General features: G+C 49.7%; 1 protein-coding gene across 1 annotated transcript; it reads left to right on the forward strand.

Annotated features, from left to right (window-relative positions):
* The first annotated feature begins 373 nt into the window (after positions 1-373).
* OPRL1 (opioid related nociceptin receptor 1) lies at positions 374-14,067 on the forward strand. The gene is made up of 6 exons (XM_005524783.2): positions 374-433; positions 597-759; positions 986-1,257; positions 1,693-1,946; positions 10,492-10,847; positions 11,190-14,067. The coding sequence occupies exons 4-6, from the start codon at positions 1,720-1,722 to the stop codon at positions 11,711-11,713; spliced, it is 1,107 nt and encodes a 368-aa protein (XP_005524840.2). The 5' UTR covers positions 374-433; positions 597-759; positions 986-1,257; positions 1,693-1,719; the 3' UTR covers positions 11,714-14,067.
* The last annotated feature ends 3,952 nt before the right edge of the window (positions 14,068-18,019 follow it).

Genomic DNA, 18,019 nt, shown 5'->3' on the forward strand with positions numbered 1-18,019 from the left:
AGCCCTGGCTGCCTGCTGGGGCCCAGGAGCTCTCTGTTGGGCTGGCTATGTGCTGGGAAGAGAAAAAACCTTTGATGCCCAAGAGCTCATGTTCTTTTCTGCACCTCTTGGGCAAATGTGCCCTGACTTTTCTCTGATCTGTCTGTGTCTCTGCTTGAGTCCCCAACACTGAGAAATTTCCGTAAAATGCAGGGAAATGGCTTCTTTGGGGAAACGCTGCAGATGGCCAGAGGCACCAGACCAGGGGACTCTGGCTCTCGGCAGTCAAACCATCCCTGATCTGGGATCTAACTGGGGGTGGGTCCCCAAGTCTTCTGTTTGGGGGCTGGCCTAGCCGAGGAGCTCTGCAGCTCCTGGGAAACAAGTTTATCAGGGTCAGTGTCCCAGTGCCAGACTGGACCTGTGGGGTCTGTGTGGATCACCCCACCTTGAGGTAAGGAATTTACCACTGCAGTTCCTGAAATATCTAACTCAGACGAGAAGTGCAGGATGGTTTGGGTTACCAAAACGACCTGTAGTTAATGCTGCTAAAAGAATACTAAATAAAAACAATTTTCTCCCCGTAGTTCTCATTCCTCCTTGGATTTTTTTGCCAGTTTCTAGGTCAGATTCCCCATCCCGCTGCTCCTGCGCTAGAACAGCGCTCAGGTTGCACAATTGCAGAGGAGGGAGGAATCTGCTTCCCGAATCCCGATCTCCCCGGTAGCCTTTCCCGATTCTCCCCTTCTTCCCAGCATATCCTGCTGGAGCCCATCGCAGGTAGGCTGCGGGCCGGGGGCTGCGGCAGGGTGGGTTTGGGGATGCTGGTCCCCCCTGGCCGCGCCGGGGGTGGGATGGGGAGGCCACCGCAGCTCCCCCGGCCCGGGGGGAGGACGCTGCCCGTGCCTCGCAGGTGTGGGCTCGCCTTCCCTCTGCCGCGTTTGGTTATTTATCATTTCCCCCCCCCTCTTTTCCTCCTTCCCCCTCCCGCTTTTCTCTTACGCAGTGGGAGCAGCCCGGCAGCCTGGCTCTGCCCAGCCGCCCTCCGTCCTCCCTCCCTCCCTCTCCCTCATCCCTCCCTTTTCCTTAAAAACGTGGGCTCCGGGGTGCAGCCCCCTGCGCTGGCAGCATCCCTGCCTGCGAGAGCAGCCCCTTCCCCTCCTCCATCCCGCGGAACCCCCGGCTTTGTCCCGTGTCCCCCCCCCGGCCCGGGGGTGCTGGATGTGGCCGCGGGGAGCGGAGTCTGCTCCGGAGCTGCGCTAAGGGGACCTGCCGCAGGTAAGCAGCCGCCTGGCGTTTATTGCCAACTTGGGGCTTTTCCTGCTCTTTTATCGCCATACGGACCGGGGGGGTGGCGCCGGAGCCCCGGGGGCTGTGGCAGTGGAAGGTGTGGGGACTCACCGACCCGCAGGGATGGGAGAGGCGGGGGACACGCAGCCCCTGGCAGGAGGGATGATGTGTGCAGCCCGCACGTCCCCGGAGCCGGCCGTGTGGAGATATGCGCGGTCCCTGCCAGCTCGGGGTGCGCCAGGCTCTCAGGGTTGCATCCCACTGAAATGCTCCTGGGGAGGGGGGCTGTGTTCCGTGGCGGTAATTCATCCTTCTCCCGGTAATAAATCACCCTTCCCCAGCGTTTCTCATGCACTTGCCTTGCTACGATCCCCGGCCACCCGTTTGATCAGCAGATTTTAAAGCTGTCTCTTGCTGCCCCAGGTCCTTGGCGCAGGCTGCTGCTTCAGGATGGACCCGCTCTTCCCTGCCCATATTTTTGAAGACCCCGACCTGAGGAAGCTGCTGAACGACTCCTCCATGCTCAACCTGAGCTTTCTGCCCAGCAACTGGTTCAACAACAGCACCGGGGACGGCTTCCTGCCGCTCAGCATCAAGATCACCATCGTGGTTGTCTACTCCATCGTGTGCATTGTGGGGCTGGTGGGCAACTGCTCCGTCATGTATGTGATCGTCAGGTAGGACACCAGGGAATGCTGGAGCGGGGCAGACCTTCCCTCCCGCAGTCCCTGCTGCGGGTAAAGCAGGCAGGAGCTTCCCTGGGCTTAGAGACGTGCTTTAGAGGTAACGATGTGGCATTTGTTTTATTGTTTTGGTTTTATTTGTTTTTTCCCCCTTCCTAGGCTGTGATGAAGGTTTCTGCCAGTTTTCAGCTGCCCTCTGGTGCCTCCTAAAGTTTAACCCAGAGAATGGAACAAGAGTGAGCAGATCTGCTCCAAAAGATGGGGCTATTTTTTTTTTTTTTCCTTCTTTTTAGGGAGCTGGATGTCACTTGGGAGGGCAATGTGCTGGGAGCATTCCACTGCCAGGGTGTGCTGGCTCCTTAATGGGACCTCTCCTTCCTGTGCTGTGTCCGGCACCCCAGCTGTGTTTGCAGGTGCTGCTCCATCTGGGAGCTGGCTCTTTCCAAAGCTGAACCTTGTTGCAAAGGAAAGCACCTGCTGGGACGCTTCCTTTTACTTTTACAGGAGAAAAAAAAAATTGAAAACGTAAGTCCTCCATCCCTCTGGAGCCTGCAGACTTATTTAAGACGTGAAAGGATGCTGCAGAGTTGAGGGCAACTTCTTTGGCTCCTTGTGCTGAAGTCAGGAGAGTGGGGTTGACCTTTGCAGAGGGACAGCACAGAGCATGCACCACTCCATCCTCCCTGCCCATTGTTGGCATTTTGAGTGTCCCTGCCTGCTTCTGCTGTGGTTCAAACCCTTCTGGTTCTGGGAATTAGAAACCTTGCTTGCCCTGCAAGTACAGAGTAAGTTTGTGCAGCTCTTGGGGCTGTGGTTATGTTAAACCCCAGCATCCCCCTTCTGATCTCTGCACCCTGCATGTTAAGGAGGCAGCTTGCATTTTATCCACATCTTGGAGCAGATTCCTGGTGCAGATGGACGCTGCCAGCACAGAAAAGACAGGCTGAATCCTCCAAGAGAAGATGAAAGTATTTAGCAGGTATTCAGACACTGATGAGTTGTCCTGTTCCTGCCAGGAGCCCAACTGCTTCCAAAACACCTTTCCCCTGAAGGACTACAAGTTGGATGGGGGAGATGCTGCAAAATTAGGTCTTTGGTACCAGAGGTCAGTGAAGGGTGGTTAAATCTCTGCTCCAAGGGCAAAGTGACGTGACTGTTCATCAGGCTGCCTTTCTGTGCTCCTTTAGCTGAGGAGTTTATGGCACTGAGAGGAGATCCCATTAGCCCCAAGGAGCCTGCAGATGCAGAGAGGAGGTTTGCAGCACACTGGTGCCATGTCTGGAGAGCTCGTGTTCCTGCTCAGTGTAGTAGCAATCGTTGGAGTAGTTTGTGGGTGTGTGTAAGTGTGTGAGTAGCGAGGCTCTGGGAGCTGGAAGCCCCTGTCTGATGGTGGTGATGTGGCTGCATGGGAATGGCAGCCCATGTGCAGCAGAGGAGGAGAGTCTGTGCATGAGCCTCAGTGTGTGTGAGGAGAAGCCCTGGCAGAAATCTTTTCCCTGTCTGCAAAGGTCTGGTGGGATGTGCACAGCACGGTGCTGCTGGCCCTGCCCAGGGCTGGGACTGGAGGATCACCAGCAATATGAGTGTCCCAAACTGGGATCCTGGCCAGGGTAGACCTGTGCCGTGGCTAACCATGAAAAATACTGGCTTCTGCTCCACACCTTTTTGACTTTGATACCTTCCAGTTGGATAAATGGCACTCAGAAAAAGGAAGTGGGATTTAACACTAGAATTTCCCATAGAACATAACTGTTTTTGTGTGTGACCTCTCATTTTATAGTTCTTAAACAATTGAAAACTGAAGACAGGTGTCAACCCAATATCCCTCAGGTTTTTCTATTCCTCTATTTCCCTTTATTCAGAAATGAAAAGTGTTTTCTGGGGAGGTTATAACTGAGCTAGAGCCCTTGTAGGAGCTGCTGTTCCCCATCCATGTTCCCTGGAAGCTCAGTACTGAGCTGAGGCCAGCACTGGGTGAGAGCTAAGGCAATGACCCTTCTTGAATCAATAAGTAACAACTTCTGTTATCTCTGCCCAGGATTCCTCTCTCCTTGCCCTGTTTAGGCCAGGAGCAGGTGTGAGGATGAATTGGACTCAATATCAAACTCCTGACCCTGGCCATGTACACAGATTGATGAAGAGCTGCCAAATTGTGGTTGTACAGGGAGGATGCTGATGAGCTTTTGTCCTCAGATTAGAGCTTTGATGCTTCATGCCTTGAGTAGCACCTGGTTTTCAGTAGGTTGGAAGTTGGTTGCTGGTAAGTCAACACAGGGTTTAGGGGTTCTTAATGATAAATTAATTGAAAAATAATCAGCAAACCCTCTGTGCTGCACCCTTATCATTGTAGGTAATGGGCACCACAATAAGCTTTTTTTTCCTTCCATGCTCCAGCAATGATAACCAGGCTTCAACATATTACACAGCCCACAGGAAAATAATGTACTACCTTCCAGAAAAAGACTGGTAATGTTACAGACAGTAATTGTTTCCTGTTTTTGAGGGAGTTTGGAAATAAAAAGACTCTAATACCAGCACTTGAGGAAGTTGGAGGCATCAAGAAAGCTCATTTTCTTGTTCCTCCTGAATGAGTTTTCTGCAGCACCAAGGGAAAAATTTTAAAATCTCCCGGAATTTCACACAAAAGTACAAATTCAAAGCCTCCTTTAGGTTTTCCCCTCCGTTGTAGAACCCAGCCTACATCTCTATTGTATGTGGAGTGATTTAACATTTGGAACGATTAATTTATAGAGACAGTCATCATGTGACTGTCAATCCAGTGCTGAGCAGCACTAATTGGGTAAGATGGAAAAGGGCTCTTGTCAGGAACACAATTTCCTGGACAGTAAAGGGCCTGTTGTGGGAACCTGCCTCGCCTGTGGCTTTGTTCTGCTGGCTCATCGTGGAGTTCCTTGCCAGCAGAGACGGTGCCTTCCCTCCCTCCTCCTTCTGCTGTTTGCTCTCTTCTGCATATATTTCCTGTTCTGCTTCTTAATGAACGTGAAACAAGGAGCTGAACAGAGGGTTTGGGGGGAGAGTGGAGGAAAGCAGGCTGCTGAGATCTCTCCTAGCTATTAACTGAAGTCTGCAAGGCTGCTTGCCCAAGATCTTGGTATTTAGGAAGGGAGGCAAAGGAGAAGGAGGGTGCATTTTTGGCCCTGGGGATGGGGCTGACACGGATGTTCTTATAGAGGTCCCAAATCTCTGCCAGCCATTGGTGACCCAGGGAAGGGGCAAGGTGCAGCTTGTTGTCCCTAGCTCCACCATGCTGCTGTGATGTCTCATTTCTTGGGCACTCCTCATGGCTGTGGCAGCTCTGTTGGGAGCCTGGCAAAATGCTGGAGATGCTCAACTCTCTCTATGGCAGAACACCTTTCAGAGCATTTTAAACAATGTTTTAGGCTGTTCAGGGCTGTCATTTTCATCTGCTGCCTCCAGGTGAAGCTTCAGGAGGAAAAATGTGATGGGGAGATGCCTGAATCATGAGCCTGCCTGGGGATGCTGTGCCAGCTGTTGTTCTGCTTGAAAACTGCCTCAGTCCCTGAGAATAGGGGTGAGGGCAGCTGGCTGTGATGAGACAGGGGAAATGAAGTTAATTATGACATTTCAGAGATGCTGATTTCTTAATAGAAAGCTTTCTAAGGGAAAAGCCTGGACCAGATGTGTGTCTCAGAGCTGAAATGAAGTGAGTGCTGCATGCAGTGGGCGCCCAGCAGACACAAGTGGGGCCATCTGAGACCTTTGCTGTCTCCAGGTTTTCTTTTTCCTTGAAAAATAAAATAGACATAAATTATTGCAATTTATAGAGAAATGGAACCCACACCAAGGGCTCTTTGCCCTGGAGAGTGAGTGGAGCTGGGTGAGGATGGTGAGGTGAGCAGGAGGGGATCCTGCTGTGATAATGGTCTGCAGCTCCCTGATTTCTGCATCCCTGTGAGCCCAGGTGAGCTGGACTCAGCCACATGAGCCATAGTAGCCACATCATACCCCTGCTAACACAGGTCCTGTAGCTCCAGTGTGTGTTGAAGAGCTTTTTTTTTCTCCTGGCTGTGGTGAGATGGGTGAAAGGGCCCATCTCAGTTAAAATCTGTGGTGTTTAACTGGGACTCAGTTCCCAGTGCTTTTCAGACACTGGGCAATTCCCAGAAGCATTCTGGATGTCAGCAGAGGCAGATCTGGCCCATGAGCAGGGATAAGAGCATCCTGCTGCAGGGTGGATGCTGATGAATGCCCTCCTTAGACCAGAGCACCACTCCTGCTGGCCAAGCATCTGCTCAGGGATGTGGGAGCATCCCTGAGAGCCTCTGAGTGAGCTGCTGAAGCCTTTGCAGCAGCAGCCACAGAGCCTCCTCCCTTGGCATGGCAGCACCATCCACAGTGGTGCCCAAAGAGCACCTGGAGGGCAGGCAGGACTGGTTTTTCATAGCTGTCCCCTGGGCACAGAGGTGAGATTCAAGGACAAGAAGATCATCTGCCCCAAAGTGTGTGCTCATCCTGGCTGGCTGCAGGTTCCCTTACTGGCCCCTGCTAGTCAGTCCTGGGTAATTTATAGGCTTTTAGGTGCTGTGCTGGTGGCTGCTTTTGCTGTAGTGTCTGGCCTCAGAGTCCAGACTAATTTAAATTTGTCCTTCTCAAATTCTGTGCGGTTTTTTCATGGCCTGTTGAACCATTAAGAATAAATCATCTTGCACTGGTCAGAAGTTTCAGGCTGAGGGGGCTCTGGGATGGTGATCAGAGCAGCAGGGATGCAGAGAGCAAGCTGTGGGCAGACGGCTGAGGGGACACAAATCATGACAGAACGTGCCAGATCAAATATCAGCTTCACACAACCTGAGGGCTGGGAGCAGGCTGGGAGAGAACTGGGGCTGATTTCCACCATCACAGGGTGGGAGCAGCTCAGTAAAAATCCTTTTTGAGCCTTTTCTGACCTGTTTTGCTTCCTGAAGCATGTCCAGGGATGGGGGCAAAGGCTGTCACTGCTGCTGGGGTTGAAGTGGGAGTGGAGGGAGCTGCTCAAGGTGAACAACACCGTCTGCATCCTAATTAGCTGGAGCTACACATATCAAAATCAAGAGGCTCCAAGTGGCAGAGAGCTCCTGGAAATGATGCTCAGGGCTTTGTGGGGCTACAGGCTTTGCCCTGGTCCCTCTGCCCCTGGTGTCTGCAGCTCCATTTTGGGTTGTGGGTTTGCTGCAGCCAGCTGGTCCTTAAGCCCAGTCCTTGTCCTGCAGCCCTGCTGTGGCTGAGTGGAAAAGGGAAAGATGCAGAAACCACAGGTCTGCAGCTCACCCTGGGGCTCAGCCAGGGCAGAACCTGTTCTGGTGAGGAGCAGCTCCTTAAAGCCCCGAGGGTGTGTCTACTCTTGATCTCCTCTCCCAGACCGTGTATTCCCCTGACCAGAGGGTCCACGTACCAAAAAGGGGGGGGACGACAAGTGCTGAGCTGATATCCAGGTGTTCTTCCTCTCAGACTTCAGCATCCGACAGAAGAGAAGAGCAGAGCAGAGCAATTACTGTTGTGACAAAGGGGGAGCTGGATGGGGAGCTGAACACCACCCTGTGGGAGATGCTCCATTAGGAAATTACCTCCGTGGCAGAGTGCAAGAAAGTGGCCCAGCAGGGAGCTAATGTCCTCCATGGAATCCACGGGCTTATCTGCGGCAGATTTGTGTTGTGGGGGAGGAGACTGAGGAGCCTCCCAAAGCCTGAGTGTGTAATTTTTCTATTTTTCTGCAGGTTAAGAGAAAGAACTCTCTCGGTTCTGGAGGAAAAGAAATAGATGTTAATCCACAGAGAAGTGATTGATTGATTTTTGTGTGTACTGAGCATTCTGGAAATGTTTGGGAACATTGCTTGGTTGGGACAATGGCTGTTGGCTCTCAACACGTAGAGAAAGTGGTGTAGAACTAATTAATTAGGTGTAAATTGATTTCACCCCCTTTCAAGAGTGCAAAATCAGCTTTAAATTCTATTGGAAGATGGGTTGAAGGAAGTGGTGGGACAGCCACCTCAGTGTGTCCTGTGTTGGAGCGGGGGAAGGTGGCTCTGCCATCACCTCCAGGGGGTGGTGAAGAAGGAGGCAGAGGAGAGGGGTCTGTGCACTGAGGGATTTTGCAGGGCCAGGCAGAGCAGTTGTTGTACTTGACTCTGAATTCATGCTGAGAAGTGTCTGTGAGGAGTGGGACCAGTGGGGCTGGAGGGGTGTGGGAAGGAGCTGAAGATTTTCTCTGCACACCCTGAGTTCAGGGCTGGCTGAGATGCCCCAAACTTCTCAGTGCTGGGGACACAGGAGTGTGAAGGGAGGCAGCTTTGTCCCCCATGGATGCTGGATGGGCATTGCAGGTGGGTGAATTGTTGCTTGTTTCTCCCACTGGTCAATGACAAAAAATAAAGCAGGAACAACCTTTAGTTTTTACTGTTTTGCAGTGAAGTTGATCGCCATTGCTCAAAGTGGTTATTCCCTTGAGTGATAATGTCAGTAAAAGCAGTCAGGGTTAGAGGCATGGTGATGAATTGCCTCTGGCTCCAGCCCTCCTGGAAGGATGGACTACAACAAACTTGACCTTTGGGAAGCTTGAGCCAGCCCAGCCAGGTTTGTGGTGCTCAGGGGAAGCTGCAGCTCCCAGGAGACCTTTGCCAGCCCAGTCTTGGGCGACTGAATGATTTCCTAAAGCATGAGCTGACGGTGCTTATTTTTGTGAGAGCTGATCAAACAGTGATTTCACTTCTTCATTTTAATATCCCTCTGCTGACCTGGAGGGGAGAGAGAATCCACTCACAGATGCCCCTCATCCCTTTGTGCTTTACCACGTTTGTGCCAAGTGCAAGAATTTAAGAAAGGAAAACCCCTGAGATGCTCCTCTGCAGTTCAGGGCACTGGAGGCTGCTGTAATTCTCCTCAGGAAATCCCAAAGTTTAAAGCCCTGGCAGCTGTCTGGTTATGTTGGATTTGAAAAGTGCTTTTGCTCGTTCATCCCATCACAAAAGGAAAGGCACCAGTGTTTTCCTTCTGCTGCTTTTGGTTATGTAAGTTCGTCTGGGCTGGCTTTCTAAGAACCTGTGATTGATTTCTGGGCTGGGAAAAGCCTAATTCAGGCTTGTGTGGGGACCTCAAAGTATTTCCAACAATGTTTCCATCAGTGCTGACCTCCAAAAGCTTCCCTTGGCTTTCAGGGTCAAAAATAGGATCATTTGGTTTTGCTTTCTGAAGCTGCTTTCAGACTTCTGATACAAGGCCAGCTTAGAGCTCCAAGGCAGGTGAAAAAGTACACTTTATAGTCTGGATCATTGCTCCCCTGTCTGCTTCTCTTGCAAACCTGGCCAGGTCACCATGTGTCCCAGCAGAGTTCAGAATATGCCAGTGATAATGTTCTGCCAAGCATTCAAATCATTTATCAAGAGCTGAAGAAGCTCAGACCCTCAGGGGAGGGCACAGCACTGAGAAGGGCAGTTATGGGTTTGCTGTTCTGAATCAAATTGGCAAAAAGAGCCTTTTATGTCAAATCAGACCCTGTAATATTTTAACACGTATCAGGCTGAAAATAGTGCAGCAGTTTACAGGCAGAAGTGTTACCCTCAAATGAACTTGCACTCTGTTAATCACATCATTGTCTGCCATTTTTGGCTGTGTTTCTGCAAAGGCCATTAGTAGAGTAAATGATGGATGAGCTGTAGTTTTAAAATTATACCTATTTGAGCTCTTTTTCTGCCCATGAGAGGAATATCCTGGAGCTGAAATGTTAGATTCAGTGTCGGAGTCACTGTTGAGCTTCCATTTCTGCAGACACTGCACGTCCCCCTGGATAGGTGGTCACAGGTGGCTCTGCATCATTTCCCAAGTGTGAAAATGAGATGATTGCCATTAGAGCAAGGTGACTCTTCCTTCGGGGCAGTCAGTTCGTGTGGTAAAAGTAATATCGAAATGACAAAAAAATCTTTAAAGTAGAGTTTGACTTGTGACTTTACTCCTTTCTCTCGAAAGATCCATTGTGATATTTTAATTTCTGATTCAAATCAAAAGTTCCTCAATAGTTTTGGCCTGGCCAGGGCTGGCCATTTTCCTGTTCTGATTTTACAGCTCACTTTAGCCATGCTCTCTGGCTATGAGCCCATATCAAATGGCTGATCAAGTTACTCCTGCACCTTTCAAATCAGCTTACTGGCTAAAGCTCTCGCCAATACTTATAACAATGAAGCCATTGGTAGTGAAATTCTAAGTTGGCCTTATTGAAGTAATTTTTCAAGAAACACCATCTGAGTTGACAGCCTCAGGCTTTCATGGTGCTTGCTGGCAGTCTGAGGGAATGGTTCTCCTGGCCATGGAAGTGATTGTGGAGGGACCATTTGCGGTGTTGCAGGAGATGGGCTGAACTGTGTGTTGATAAACCTGTGGGAGGTTGAAAGGTGAGGATCTCACCTCATTACATAAGAAAATACAGCATCTCCTTTTGAAAGCAGCAGAATCTACTTCAGTAAAGTTCAGTGCATGACCCACCATGGTCAGGTGGGAGCTCTAACCATTGCTCATTCCTGCCTTTCAGATTCACCAAGATGAAGACAGCCACCAACATTTACATCTTTAACCTCGCTCTGGCTGACACCCTGTGTCTGATGACCTTGCCCTTCCAGGGAACAGACACATTCCTGGGCTTCTGGCCCTTTGGCAATGTCCTGTGCAAGATTGCCATCTCCATTGACTACTACAACATGTTCACCAGCACCTTCACGCTGACGATGATGAGCGTGGACCGCTACATCGCCATCTGCCACCCCATCAAAGCCCTGGACATCCGCACGCCCCACAAGGCCAAGGTAGTCAATGTTTGCATCTGGGCACTGGCTTCTGTCTTTGGCATCCCGGCCATGGTGATGGGATCTGCAGAGAACGAGAACAACGGTCAGTAAAACTGCATCCAGCGGGAGGGAGGTGCTGGACAGGAGAGCCCAGGGAGAGGGGTGTCAGTTTCATCAATGGGGTGAGGTCTCCCCTGTAAAATCATCTTAACTCTGACCCTGCCTCTTTGTATCACTGCTACTGCTTTTCTAGTGTTAAACAGAATTGTTATGTGAGGAACTGAACACTAAGCATAGAATTGTTATGTTAGGTTGGGAAGGCGCTCTAAGATCATCAAGTCCAACCATTAACCTAACTAACCTAAACTAATCTAAATGGGCAGATGCTTTTCTGCTTGATCTGCGTTTGCTGATCTTCCTTCCCATTTTATTTTTACTCTTGCAGAAATTGATTGTCTAATTAAGCTCCCTTCTCCCGTGGACTACTGGGATCCAGTGTTTGGCATCTGCGTCTTTCTCTTCTCCTTTATGATCCCCGTGTTGATCATCACCATTTGCTACAGCCTGATGATCAGGCGGCTCAAGAACGTCCGTGTCCTCTCGGGCTCCAAGGAGAAGGACCGGAACCTGAGGCGCATCACCCGCATGGTCCTGGTGGTGGTGGCAGTCTTCATCGTTTGCTGGACTCCCATCCAGATTTTCGTGCTGGTGCAGTGCCTGGGTGCCAAGGCGGAGAGCGAGCTGGAGCTGGCCATCTCCTGCTTCTGCACCGCGCTGGGATACGCCAACAGCAGCCTGAACCCCGTGCTCTACGCCTTCTTGGATGAGAACTTCAAGGCATGCTTCAAGAAGTTCTGCTTCCCCACCGCCTTCAGAACCGAGCTCCAGATGTCCAACAGGATGTGCAGCATCGCCAAGGATGTGGCCTATGCCTGCAAGAACTCGGAGGGGACTAACAATCCGGCCTGACTAGGCATGGAAATCCCCATGGTGGCTGTCGCCCAGCAGAGTCCAACCACCCCCACGTCAGAACTAACTCAGATAACGGCCCTTTAGCAGGACCTCAAAACTGAGAGGTGAGAAACCAAGGAAACAATTTTGGGGGTTGGGAAAACTGGATACTGCGAGAGCACGCAGAGAAAGTGAGCCCATTTGATGCATTTTTAATTCCAGTGCATGCTGCACTAAGGAACGTGTTTGAAATCAGCCTGTTGATTCCTGCAAAACCCTGGGAGTCTGCAACATTATTGAGGGTTTTGGAATTAAGGGTTTAAAATAGGCATCGCTCCAGGGGCTTACACTTCTGCTGCTGGGAGACAGACAGAATGTGAACTCTTGCATTGCTTTTTTCCTCCTGGGTGGAGATGTTAACAGCTTGCCTGGCTCACCAGGCGCTCGTGTGCGGGTTTTCCTCCTGTGCCATCGCTCTGAAATCAGACTTTGCTGCAGCCAAAGTGGGCAGGAGCCATCAGACAAAACCCAAGATCATCTCCAGGATGAGTCATCGTGCAGGGAAGGATGCAGGGAGGGAGAGGAGGGAGCTGAAGGGAAGAGAAATTCAAACTGCTTTGGGAGGACAGCGCCAGTTCCTGCAGATGGGATCTGCAGTGAAACCCCCCTCTCAGACGGGAGCAGGGCAGGGAGAAGGGACTGTCTGAGCTGATGATGTAGCTCTGAAGAGGAGGAAGAAAAAAAGACCGAGGAAATGAACACAATTTCTCATTTACATGCTGCTACTACTCTTTTTTTCAAAACTCTGTATTTCCAGTGTAATTATGGACAGGATGTGTCTGTATATACATGTCTGTAGTGCAATAGGTGCAATACATGGTAGGATTTCACCTTACCAAGCATGCCTTGGGCATCTTCCTCGGTGAGAGGAGGAAGGAATGAAGTGGCCTATAGACACATATATTTATGTATAGGGAAAGCCATTCTGGAGAAGTCAGAATGGCAGCTCTTCTACAAGACATGGACATTCCTGGTGGGAGGAGGCAGCCTAAAACAGTCCCACCTGCTCCACATGGGATAAGAGAGGCACAAACCATACAAAACCTGAGGTTCTGTGGTTTGTTTCATGTTTTTAACTGAATGAGACTCACGATGCTGAAAGCACGTGGGAAATGCTGCCCAGGTACCTCCCCTCCTGCCAACCATGGATTGATTTTTCTCTCCCAGAGTAGGTGAGAGTTTTGTGGAAAAGGAAATGTCCTGTCATTTCACTTGGTAACTAAAGCTTCCCCAAAGAGTGCTGGGGAGAGCAGCAGGCTGGGGCTGTCCCTGTAGCACAACAGCCCAGGGAAATCTGGGCAATGGTGGCCAGTGGTGCTGATGGGGGAGCAAAACACCAACCTCCACCTGCAGATGGGAGGTCAATTCCAACATGAGAACCAGCAGTGTCATCTGGACTGTACAGATTCCAATGTGGATATATTTCTTGTGCTCTGATCTATGAGATTCTGTATTTTTAATGTATTGATCTGCCAATATTTTAATGCTGTCATTTTCTTTATATATGCTGTACAAAGGAATTGAATGTTATATTTCTATGTTGAGTGTTTCCCTCATGGTTGGGCTTAAAATATAGATGCAAATCCAGTGTCCCATGTGTAGCACCCAGATCCCTTGTAAACTGCTCAAGCTGGGAGGATTTTGATGCTGATTAACATTTGATTGGGAATCTGGATGTATACCAGAGCAAACTTTGCAATTAGCACTTCCCCACACCAATCTGGAGGGAGGAGGAAATCTGGGCACTTTAAGCACTTTGTAGTGGATGTTAATCACTCACCCCTCACCAGGAAATCCTGTATAAACCCCAGGCTTGTGAAGAACAGCTCCTTGAGAACTGTGCTGCTGGCAAGCTGCATCCATGCCTTTGGAAATCTGGGTTAGGTGGGATGTTTGTGGCGATGAGTGACTTGGGTCTGCTCAGCCCTCAGCTGTGGGATGGTCTGATGGGGTCTGGGAATGGTTGGGGCTGAAGCTGGGAACTGACCCCAGGCTGTTCTTACCCTTATGGAGCAGGAGAACATTCATTAGTGGCTGGCTAAGGAACAGCCACACTCCCTTTGTCGTTCTTAGCTGGGTTTTTAAATAGATTTATGTTCTCTGAAAAAAAATATACCCGTTTGGCAATTTTAAATATGGATTTTGTTATAATGACTATGCTGCAATGATCTTACATAATCAAGTACTCAATAAATGTGTGTTTACCAAGCTTTTGGGTATTTCCACGGCCCTTGCAGTGAATGTGTTTAGGCATTCTGTTTAATGCTCAGTGAAGTTTGTTATAAGAAGAGCAGCAAACACCTGAAAGCAAAACTTTATTGTACTGTGCCTTTGGAGTTACAGGCTCATGGTCAGCTGGATGGCTTTAGTGCTGGCTCTGTAATTCTCTTTGGAAGTGGTTGTGCTGGTGTGATTTTTACAACTGTCGCAGTGTAAATGACATTTAGGTGGCTATTTGTGTGCTTTAATAAAGGAAAATAAAACCCCCTGTGCTTTGGATGATAATCTGGAGGAGTTCACTGGGTGGATTTGGAATGTCTCAGCTCATCCCTTTTAAGTGAGATCAGTGGGAACTTTTGTTACACAGATAACTTGGTCTGTAGTTAACAGAGGAACAGGAGATGTGAAAAGGCTGGAAAATTGGGTCCCTGGGACTTGCAAAGGGCAGCTGTGATGTGTAGGCAGGGCAGCAGCACAGGCAGCTGCCTGCCATTAGAGGTGAAGTCTGCTGAAGGATGAAAAAAAGCTCTTCCCACCTCCTGTCCCCACAATTCCCAGGAGTTATGGGGTTAGGCATGACCTGGGAGAACAATAAATTGCAGAACTGCTCTGAAAATAAAGCCAAGGCTGTATTCTGTAGGAAAGACGGATCAGCCAGTGAGATGCACAATAAGGAAAGTGCTTTCTCTCTGCACAGAGATCAATATTTCTACCCAAGCAGGTAAATATCAGGAGAGGGCTTTTTATTAGCAGAGGTGATTTTCTTCTCAAAAAAGAAAAAGTAAATTGGTGAGAAAAAAAATGGAAATCTTTATTTTTTTTCTAGTTCAGTTAATTAAAAGTATCCAGGGGTGAGTTCTTATAGCAAAACCATAAACCAAAGTGCTTTATTCAGTATTATGGGATTTATTAAGGTACCAAGTATTCTCTCTGCTGCTGTTGGCTGAAATCAAGTGCTGGAAAAGGCTGAGGAATGAATAAGCTGGGGACTGAGCTTTCCCCCAAGCAGCTCCTTGGCTCCTGGTAAATCTGGGCAGATCTCTGGCTTTGCAAGAACCAGATCTCCCTTCCTCTCCCGCAGCCAACAACATTCCCCCTCCATCAATTGCAACTTCTAACAGCAAAAATAAGGAGCAGAATTTACCCTTTCACTGAGGTTTGGGTGGACAACACCCTCAGGCACATGGTGGGGCTCTTGGTGTTGTTCTCTCCAAGGCCAGGAGTTTGTCTGTGATCCTTGTGGGTCTCTTCCAGCTCTGGATATTCTGTAGTTTATGGTTTTATGCTGTGGGAAGAGCTGAGCTGGGGACACGCTGGGTTACCCTTTACTGAGCTGCAGGTCAGATGGGGGGGCATTTGTTTTGGGTGAGTATTCAGCTGAAATCCCTCTCCCCAAGCCCACTGCCCATAGGAGCCACAAAGCCTTTCTCCTGCTCCAAATACCTGTGCCCCAGCAAAGCCTGGCCCCCAGGGCTGGAGACACCTTCAGCACGTGGGAGGAACCCTGACTGCAGAGTGACCAAAGCTGTGCTGAGCCCTTGTGCTGCCCCTGCTCCAAAGCTTGAGGCTTGCCCTGATGAAGACCCTGCCTGATGCTAAGCAGGTGCCATGTAGGTTTTCCCAAGATTTCCATGAGAAGCTAGACTTTAAATTTGTCTTTCTTTTTAAAAAATTATCTTTTTTTTTTATTTTTTTTTTTTTTTAATTTTTTTTATTCCAGGGAGGTTTGTTAACTATTTAAAGAGCTGTCACTGGGCTCCAATCTCTCTCTGGATACTTTGGAATATCATTGCTGGGTACAACAATGTATGTCCAGAGAAGGATGTCTCTCACCCTGTAGTGCTACTCTCTATAGTTAGAGCTTCCTTTTTTTAAATGAGAAGGATCTCCAGCAGCAGCTGGTGTGGGTGCAGCCTTTGATATCTGCTCAGAAGAGAGACTCAGACTGGCAGCAAAGCAGGCTCTGCCAGAAAAACTCCAGCTTGCTTTCCCACTCATTTTGCTGTGCTTCCCCTCAGCTATTTTTGTGGATATTTATGCAAAAGCAAGTTTCTCCTTCCTTCAACAGGAGGATCTCCTTCGGACACTCCCAGGCTGCAGCCCTGATTGTGCATTCATGGCTTCACGCCGTGTTTGCCGTGTGAATCTCTGTGGCAGCAGAGCTGCATTGCTGAACCAGTTGGTTATTCACAGCCCTGCTCTTCACCTCCAGAGCCCTGCCCAGGGCTGCCTGAAGAACCAGATCTTACTCACCACCTTCTCCTTGGCTGAGGAGAACCACGGAGCTGGATGGGAGGGCTGGAGGGTAGAACCCAGCAGCAACAGATGTAGGAGGGAAGGTTGTCCCATCTCCATGGTGGGGACTGCTGGGGAGGCTTAAAAAGGGAGGGATGGGGAAAAAGGAACCTGTTGGAGCAAGTCCAGAGGAAGCCACGATGATCCTCCAAGGACTGGAGCATCTCGGCTACAGAGATAGGCTGAGCCTGGAGAAGGCTCTGGGGAGACCTCAGGATCCCTTCCAGTGCCTCAAGGGGCTCCAGAGGGCTGGGGAGGGGCTTTGGACAAGGGTCTGGAGTGACAGGACAAGGGGGGATAGCTTCCCACTGCCAGAGGTCAGGTTAGATGGGATATTGGGAAGAAATTCTTCCCTGGGAGGGTGGGGAGGCCCTGGCACAGGGTGTCCAGAGAAGCTGTGGCTGCCCCATCCCTGAAATGTTCAAGGCCAGATTTAAAAAACCCAGAGCAGTGGAAGGTGACCCTGCCCATGGCAAGGGGTTGGAATGAAACATCCTTTAAGATTCCTTCCCACCCGAACCCATCTATGATTCTGTGGATCTATGAAATGGAAGGTGGGAAGAGTAGCCCATAAACCAAAAGTCCTGCTGCTGTGTGAGGAACAGAGATGGGCTATAAGGAAGTACAGCGTGTGCTGTGTGGTGCTGATGGATCACACAGGGTTTTTTAGACCCCTTCTTGTCATGTCTGAGCTGCTGCACCTCTATTTTGAGTGGCCCACAGTGGCTGTGTGCACCTGCCCTATTGCTCATTTACACTGGGGATTCATGACCCCTTTGCTCTAAATGTGGTAGCAGAAGTACCGAGGTCAGAGCTCCTTTTTGGAAGAGGGAGTTTTACCATTTTCCAAGCAAAGGGATTGCTATTAGATTGGGTGCTTTCAAACCAAAGAGCCCCATGGCTCACAAACTCCCTTCGTTCCTGCTTTCAGCACTCTGAAGCCTGGATAGATTGCATGAGGGAATGAAATAATCAATAAACAGAGCAACATGGTTTCATATCTTGGCAACGATGATGCTGCTGAACCATGTAAACTGATTTTGTTCTCTCTCCCTCAGTGCAGAGATCCTGTCTGGCTGTAGGGAAGGAGTGATGCTGGCTCTCCACAGTGCTGGGGGACACAACCCCTTCTCCAATCTCAAGGTTTGTGCTTCAGCAACCCCAAAACTCCCTAAACTGTTCCTGGGTTAGAAAGTGCACAATAATATCCTACCCCAACTGGGATTACCCTCACCCCACAGTACAACATCTCCTATGTTCAGATTCACAGAATCTCACAGTCCTAGAGTGGTTTGGGTTGGAAGGACCTCAAAGACCATCTAGTTCCAACCCCTTGCCATAAGCAGGATTCTCGGGAATTCTTCCTGTGGCTGAACTGCTGGAAGGGCCTCTGAGAGGAAATCATATCCTGTTCAGCCAGCCCACTCTTGCAGCAAAAGGGGTTTTCCCTCCAGTCTGTGTTGTTTCTGAGGGAGGATGTAGCTCCAGTGCTGATGGAGCTCCTGCCACAGCAGTGGTCAGGGAGAGCATCTCTGCTTCCCTCCCCTCTGGGCCTGAGGCCAGGCAGGAAGGGCTGGAGCCTGGGGCAGCAACAGCAGCAGCACTGCCAAGTAGCACATTTTCACTGTAATGAAATGAAGAATGATCCTTGAAGAAACCAAGCAGGAAACCTGATTTTTCCAAGGAAACTACTGAAAGAATCAGCATTTTCCCATAGACTGGTTTTGGCTGCATTAGATCACATTTTTC

This window comes from Pseudopodoces humilis, chromosome 19, assembly GCF_049639895.1.
Source record: "Pseudopodoces humilis isolate 2021_Gansu_Grassland_sample_001 chromosome 19, ASM4963989v1, whole genome shotgun sequence".
Lineage (NCBI taxonomy): Eukaryota > Metazoa > Chordata > Aves > Passeriformes > Paridae > Pseudopodoces > Pseudopodoces humilis.

Coding starts and splice junctions, on each gene's coding strand:
- OPRL1 (XM_005524783.2), top strand. CDS start 1,720: ATGGACCCGCTCTTCCCTGCCCATATTTTTGAAGACCCCGACCTGAGG. Junction 1,947..10,491: donor GTCATGTATGTGATCGTCAG/GTAGGACACCAG, acceptor CCTGCCTTTCAG/ATTCACCAAGATGAAGACAG. Junction 10,848..11,189: donor TGCAGAGAACGAGAACAACG/GTCAGTAAAACT, acceptor TTACTCTTGCAG/AAATTGATTGTCTAATTAAG.